Genomic DNA, 8,216 nt, shown 5'->3' on the forward strand with positions numbered 1-8,216 from the left:
TATTCATTTTAATTTTCATATACACTATTTGTTTTAATTATTATGCATATGTATTTTTAGACACCTTTTATTTTAAACTATTTCACATATATTATCTATTTAAAATTTTTATGCGTTGTTTAGATATGTATTATTCTATATGTTAATATTTTAAATTCCTTTTATTGTTATTTATTTTAAACTTTCTATACATCATTTACTTTAAAATTCTTTTATATACTCGTCATTTTGGAACTTATATATATATATATATTACTTTGGATTATAGTATATTTATATGCATACTCATTTAAGCTGTTTTTGTATGTTATTTATTTTAAATTTCTGATTTACATATTATTTATTTTAAGCTTTTTTATATGTTATTTTAAAGAGTCCTTTTTTATTTTACTTCCTGTATTATTCATTTTAATGTATTTAACATATTATTTAAAATTTACTTTATATATTATTTCATTGTTTATATTTTATTTTCACATGTCGTTCATTTTGAACCATTCTTTGGTATTATGTGTTTAAAATCTTAATTATTTCATTCGTTTTTTATTTTAAACTTTTATCCTATTTACTTTAAATCGTTTTTTTATTATTTTACTTTGTTTGTCTTTGATTATTGGTTGGTATTAAAAAATAATATACATTGTGAATATGACCATTATATATGCTACAAACTACTTATCGACATCTTCATATTGTGACATTCATTGATATTATATCTAATTCGTATTGTATCGTTCCATCTAATTCGTGTTGTATCATTCCATGCACTATGTATATTTTAGTTTTATCCAGTTCAAATCATACCGCACATCATGCTCCAAAATATTTGTTTTGCTTCAAACAAAATAATGCACATTGCTAAATGTCACATTCGTTTTTATTCCAAGAAAGACAATATTTCGTGTTTGGAAATTTCGAGGAAATCGTGCCCTACGTGTTGAGTTTCGATTTATCGTTTAGCCGAACAACCAAATATTCTTTTAAAATTTCAATGCATAAGTTTTGGAAATCATGAGATGATTTTGGTGTCGAAGGTTTGAAATATAGCGTCCTACGTGCTGAATGTGATATTTTACTTCCTCGAAACAAGAGAATCTTAATCATTTCATACTATTGCACTGTTATTCAAGGCTTTTTTAAAACAAGGCAATATTTCGTGTTTAGAAATTTCGAGGAAATCGCGCCCTACGTGTTGGGTTTTGATTTATCATTTGGCTGAACAATCGAATATCCTTTTTAAAATTTTAATGCATAAAATTTAGGGAATTATGAGGTGATTCCGATATCGAAGGTTTGAAATGTCGTTTTATTTCTTCGAAATAAGAAAATCTCAATATCTGCTTCAAGTTATCTAAACATGCATAAAAAAGGGATCGTGTTTTAAAATTTATTTTAAAATCTTTTCAACTTTCGACATAAGGCATTAATTAACCAATTTTGTACCAATTTTGGGCGTTATGAGGGTGCTAATCCTTCCTCGTACGTAACCGACTCCCGAACTCGTTTTCTCGAATTTTGTGGACCAAAGTCAACCTTTTTTAAAACAAAACATTTCATTAAAACAATCAAATTATAAGGTGACCCGATCACACCTCAATAAAAAAAGATTGGTGTCGACTCTCAATTTTCGTTTATCATTTTTAAAACCAAAGTCGATCCCCGTTTTCAAATCAAATGGTTTCGACAGTCGGTTTCTGCAGATTCGTTGGATTGTGTTCCCTGTTACAAGCTGAGCTCAGGGCCATTTTGGAGGGGATTCAGATGGCTTGAGATTTTGGTTGACGCAGGGTGGTAGTGGAATCGAACTGTCATGATGCCTTGGATATGTTGATAGATGATAATGCTGATTTCTGTCATCTTAGTCTGATGACGAGCATTTTGGTTTTTAAAAATAGACCATGGGAGTTAGCTTTCAAGAAGGTGTCTCGTGAAGCTAATCAAGCTGCGGATTTTACGGCAGTCCTACATTCCAGAGATCACACTTTGTGTAACAGGTTTGAGCAGCCTCCGCAAGGGATTCATGCTATCCTCAGGTCCAATGCTAGAGCTACTTCCCCTGAGAGAAGAAGTCATGCATGGTCTCTCCTAGAGCTTAGCTCTCCCTTTTCCAAAAAAAAAAAAAAAAAATCAAAGATAAAGTGACAACAAATTAGTGTATCCTATGTTTGACTTTTGGATACCTAAAAAAAAAAACTATCATGTAATAAAAAATGACCTTAAAAATTTGCAACCACTGAGTTGTATAATGTTATCCTTAAAACGCGTTATTCAAATTTAAATAAAAAAGGAAGACGACGACGATGAAAATAATTATGATAGTAATAAGAGTCGGCTAAAATCTTACGTATCTAATCTTCAGTGACGACAATCTTTATAACATATGTAGTGGGTAGGGTTCTTAATGAAGATAGCTCTCCTTTTAAGTCTATGTTCATTCCGTTGCCGACCATTATTAACATATATAAATTGGTTTGAAGTTTGAATGATATATATATATAAACTGGTTATCTACCTCGAAGAAAACCAAACACTTGGGTTTTGATAAGTGATTCCATTGGTTAACAAACTATCGGGATTAAAAAAATAGAACTGGATTATATGGATTTTTTTTTTTGCAAATAGCAATATATTCGAGCCAAACATATTGCTTTTGGCCAAAAAAAAAAACCAAACATATTGTACACTTGTTGCATTGGAGAATAATCTCAGACACACTCAACTCCTCCCACTTAAACCACTTCTCATAATCGAAACCTTCATTATTAATTATATGCACCTCCCCTCTTACTACATATATGTACATTATAGAGTCATAGTTTAAGGATCATGTTTTTAAAATGTTCATACTTGTTCTTGGACCGGTTTTGGAGAACATGATGACACTGCATCTGCAACAGTGAGGAAGATCTTGTCGTCCCCGATTAAATTCGCAAAATTCGATGCGTGAAGCTTCTCTATCACCACTGGTCCCGGATTTGCCAGAATCAGCTGTTCAATAAATGCAGGCAGCCTCAATCAGGTAAATGTTAATTAAAAGCTAGTCTTTATTAAATTTTTCAGTAAGCTTTTACTATAAATTTAATTTTTTATTTATTTGACCATCATTTTTGGAATTACCTGAATATTCTTTTTCTGGAGACTACCGTGTAGTTCTTCCAAGGCATGGATTCCACTGGTGTCAATGTCAGTTACAGCTAACATACAGGAAATTAGGAAAAATGAGCTTAAAAAAAAATTAAAAGACGTAAAGATTGAGAATAAGTCAATGGATTCTACGTGACATCTCAATTATCAAAAACTGGATTGTCGATTGGCATTCAGCTTTTACTTGCTCTTCTTCATCCATCAACCATCTCAATATCCTGCAAACCATGTCCAATTAACTTTGAGCATCTTGAGAGATCTAATCGAAACTTGGCTGAATTTAGCCAAATTCTTAAACATCCAAACCCCATCACAATTCTAAAACTCTAGAATTCCTATATCAGAATTAGAGAGAAAGGCTAAGAACAATGTATATACCTCTCCCTGACATAACTAGAGTTGGAAAAGTAAATCGCAGAATCAACTCTGATTATCAAAATCCCTGGAACTTTAGTTGCTTCAGGATATTGTTGGATATTTCGATACACAGTAGTCCCAGGGAGCTTCCCAAGAATAGCAGTTCGAGGCCTAGTAACTTGTAAGAGGATTTTAGCAAAGGATATTATGACCTGCCATGCATGGAGTTACAGTGACAAAAGATTTATATCAAACACATAAAATATATATCTATATAGTTGATGTAAAGGAAGTTTAGGTAGTGGACAACTAAGTTCTTACAGCAATTAGGAGGCCAATCTCAACCGATGAAAAGACCGTTCCAAGAAAGGCTCCCATGCATGCAAGAAAATCAAATTTATCAATCTTCCATATCAGAATTGCTGCCTCAAAATCCAAAAGCCCAGCCACAGCTGATATAATGATAGCAGCCAGGATAGCATTTGGGGTGTACTTGAAAAGAGGTGTTATGAATTCCAAGGTCAAAAATACAACACAGGACATAACGATATTTGAGACTGCAGTTTCGCATCCAGCCATGAAATTAACTGCAGATCGAGAAAATGAACCTGCAAGAACAATAACATCAGTCATATTATATATGCCTATATGTTTATGTGACTCTACATGTGTCCTATCTCACCTGTGGCAATATAACAGGAAGTCATGGAACCAACGATATTCATTGTTCCTAGTGCCACCATTTCTTTGTTTCCATCTATTTGATAGTCTTTCATTGCAGCAAAAGTTCTTCCAATGGCAGCAGCTTCCTATATAATCGACGCACAAAGAAGAATACGTTAAAGGGTCTATGTAGATGCAATGTCATAGTTAATTTTCTGGTTAGTGAAGATGAATAAACAAAAATGGCTTACCGTCAATGCGATCATACCAGCTATCACACCAATCCTCATGCCTTTAACAAGATATTCACCAGTGAAGTAAATTTGATTTACAGATGAGGGATTGATTCCTTTTTCAATATGCTTCACCTGCAAAGATGAAAGAACAGTGGTTCTGCTGTCAATACTCAATTAGTACAATAACTACTATGATTTGTGCCATCACTTTGAACAGCTGAACTATTAAATTGCAATATTGTACCATTAGAGGTTAAAGAAAAAAACAGTAATGCTTACAATCACAACTCCTTGCTTTTCTGCATGTGTTATAAAAACGAAAAAGGTGGAGAGAACAACAGATATCAATGGAGCTATAGCAGGCACCCAGAAGAATTTCTTGTTCCTTTTTCCCTATTTCACAAATCAAAGCATGTCAAAGTTAGCAAATGGTTACAAGCCTGTTATAGTCGACAACAGAATATATAAGAGTTTAGACTGATCTCTTACAATGTATTTCGCAAACAAAAGGAAGGATAAAAAGCTAACTCCAATGACTATAGTCTGCCAGTTCCACTGCAAAATATATATAGTATCATACAACTTTAGTAACTGTTGAATGTAGTGATCAATGATAACATTGATACTGGTTAGTAATTCTTTAAAAAGAGAGAACTGAAATGCTATTTTTTTTTTAGGAAAAGGGAGAGAGATGGATGTATAAATGCTTACTCCATGCTCGACGTTGCTCCATACAGACTTCATTACCGAAATAATGTCTGTATCCTTAGTAAAATTTTTTATACCAAGAAGTCCCTTAAGCTGTTGGAGGGCAATTGTGACAGCAGCTCCGCCCATAAAACCGACGATGGCAGCATGAGAAAGGAACTCAATCAAGAATCCCAACCTAATTATTTGTTTACGAAGTATTATCAGAATATATATATATCAGAGACTTCCACGAGTGAAATACATAGAGGTAAATACCTAAGAAAACCAAGAGTTGCTTGAGTGACGCCTGCAAAAAAGGTAGCAGTGAATGCAAGCCGCAGATACTCGGGTTTATTTTGGACAGGGTCGAGCTCATCTGAAAGCATTGTCCCTAATAAAAGAGATACCACAGCGACTGGTCCAATGGCGATATCTCTTGAACTTCCCATGACGGCATAAATCAATGGTGGAACAAAGCTGGAGTCTGTAACGGTCGAAGAATAACAATCATTTTATATAAAAAAAGGCAACAAAAAGCTACTTTATACAATGTAAGACGAGGATAAATAATACAATGGAAACTTACAAAGTCCATACTGTGGATCCAAGTATGCTAGCTTTGCATAACCAATGTCCTGTTTTCCAAGTAATTTAAATGAATATATAGGTAAATAAATCTGACATCATATCATATGATCAAAATTAGTGATTTAAGGAGTATGTTTGAGGAGTAGGAGTGTGAATATCCACCTGAGGAATGCAGAGACTGGCAATAGTGAGTCCAGCAATGAGATCACCCCTAAATTTTCCCCAGCTGTAACTCCTTCCCCATTCAAGAATTGGGAAGATGGCCTGCGTTGCCAGGACGAACTTTCGAGACCTGGGTTGATCCTTGAAGGGACGCAGTGGGTCATCAGCTAGGAATGTTTCTCTCACAGTGGCTTTGAATTCCTGGAACAGGTTTTGCTTAGGGGGGACTCCCACCTTGTGAAGATAACGTGCACTGTGGACGTAACGCCGAGAGGATGACATGCTTTTAAAGTCCATTTCTTTGGTTTCAACTTCCTCATTTTTTGAGTGAGACATCGAATCCACGCCCACTTAGCTCTCCTGTACCACAGCCAAAGTAATCCTCATCCATAAACACAGCACTTACCAAGTAAACCCATGCATGCAATCCATTATAAAACAAATATCATTGCATAACAAAATATCTAAAAGATCAAATATATTGATCAGACGATATGGAGTTCACAGTCTACGGGTGGACTAGAGGGTAACCAAAATTCACTAATATAATCTCAAAGGGATAAAAAAACTAGACTAATACCTACGTCCAACGAAACCCTAAAACCTTATCTCAGGATCTCCATGCTAAACTAATGGAATTTTTAAACTACTCGCAGGTCTTTGTTTTTTAAATAAAGGGAGGGTAGAAGAAGTTATTCAAACAAGCATATTGCTTGTATATACAGGCATAAACAACTAAAAACTCCTTTACGGGCACGGATTATCTAGTAAATTACCGACTCTTATTAATTAGAATTTATGTAAAGACACCGAGTTCAATTAAAGCTGTATTAATGAAGAAAGATTAGCTAACCAATTAACACAATCGTACTAATATTTCTTAGCTATTACTACATGTAAAATGTTTCCCTAAAACTCGGTAACCAAAGAAACTAGAAGACAACATAATGAAAAAATGAAATTAGAAGCTAACCAAAGAAAGTGGATATGGAGGTAGTGGGTGGAGAAAGTGCAAGCAAAAGAGTTGTTTAACTTGGAAAGAAGCAAAGGAAGATCGTGCTTATATAAGTACGGAAGGAATTCCAATGTCAAACTTTTACAAGCTATAATCAGCAATAATTTATGAACCTGGAGCTCTTACTGGTCCCGTAGCAGATTTTAATATTACAAAGCCATCAAGCATGTGAGATGATTCGATGTCAGCATCTGATCATCTCTCTTCCATGATATGCAGCTGTGGAAGATATTCACTATATATGCGCGGGTGGCAGCATCCATAATGTGAAGACTCATCAAAGGTTTGACTAGATGAAATGTTCAAAAAGTTTATATTTGTTTTGTTTATTATTTTTAATAAAAGACTCATTTTTCTAAAACTTCAGACTTTTATATGCCTTTTTACTATTGTTTCTTTTCTTTTTACTCTCTCTTCGAGATGCTTTTCACTCTCACTTTCAAATTGCGCCCCCCCCAACCCCCGCGGCCCTCTTCTTTTTCACCGTCAATGCTTCTCTCATCATCGATTCCAACCTTTCTTCTTCTTCTTTGCCCAGGCTTAATAGATCGTGCCAAGACCATATCCTATCTGAAAACTTTTGTCAAATGTGTCTCGGGGTGTGTCAATGTCCAACACTAGTACAAGGGAGTTCCATATGTGCCTCGCAGGCTTTCATTATCTTGTCAGGGAAAAAAATTCCTTTGAAGTTTAATTCCATTTATTAGTAAGGTACCTGCCACTAGTACCATTAAAATTTGTGCTGATGTGACACGCAAACCAATCAAGCTTACCAATTAATCCAAATAATTTTTACTTTGCCAAAATTAAATTAAATAAAAATAAGTCCCCTTTACTAATTAATAAAATAGAAAAGAAGAGAGGGAAATCTAAAGTTTAGAAACCCTCTCTTCTAAAGTTTTTATTTTATTTTTAAAATTTTTAACTTAGTTCCACAATAATTCTGTCGTACTCAAAACCACCATTGTTGATGGAAACCACCGTGCCGACAATTGTTACTGATGTTCGATTCTCGATGGCTCAGACCATCGCTCTTCAAATCTTAGACTAAAAAAAGATAATAAAAAAAAATACCAAATCTCAAATCTTGCTCAGATCAAAGATTGAAAATATTAGCCTGAGGCTTTGAAGCCCAAATACCCATAAGCCAACATTCAAAATCCAAAAGGGTTAGAGGCAAAAATTCATCAACAACTTAATGAAAATGTTTAGATAAACAAATGATAATAATAAAAAGTAAAATGAAGGCAACAATATATGGGAATATTGAAACAGTGGTGAAGTTACTTGTTTGATATTTCAATCACTAATGTTGAAACTTTATTCATGTAAAAGAAGAAAAGAGTGTGTGAATAAAGATT

The 8,216-nt window shown here is 34.1% G+C and overlaps 1 protein-coding gene across 1 annotated transcript; it reads right to left on the reverse strand.

Annotated features, from left to right (window-relative positions):
* Positions 1 to 1,586: 1,586 nt before the first annotated feature.
* LOC107957724 (sulfate transporter 1.3) lies at positions 1,587 to 6,934 on the reverse strand. The gene is made up of 15 exons (XM_016893286.2): positions 6,814 to 6,934; positions 5,841 to 6,200; positions 5,677 to 5,725; positions 5,367 to 5,574; positions 5,112 to 5,286; positions 4,890 to 4,955; positions 4,680 to 4,793; positions 4,416 to 4,532; positions 4,184 to 4,310; positions 3,823 to 4,109; positions 3,523 to 3,713; positions 3,277 to 3,362; positions 3,118 to 3,194; positions 2,848 to 2,988; positions 1,587 to 2,102 (listed from the first exon to the last, which is right to left on the reverse strand). Exons 2-15 carry the CDS (start codon positions 6,174 to 6,176, stop codon positions 2,070 to 2,072), a joined length of 2,007 nt encoding a protein of 668 aa, XP_016748775.2. The 5' UTR covers positions 6,177 to 6,200; positions 6,814 to 6,934; the 3' UTR covers positions 1,587 to 2,069.
* Between the last annotated feature and the right edge of the window lie 1,282 nt (positions 6,935 to 8,216).

The sequence above is a fragment of the Gossypium hirsutum genome, chromosome A05 (genome assembly GCF_007990345.1).
Source record: "Gossypium hirsutum isolate 1008001.06 chromosome A05, Gossypium_hirsutum_v2.1, whole genome shotgun sequence".
In the NCBI taxonomy this organism is placed as follows: Eukaryota; Viridiplantae; Streptophyta; class Magnoliopsida; order Malvales; family Malvaceae; genus Gossypium; species Gossypium hirsutum.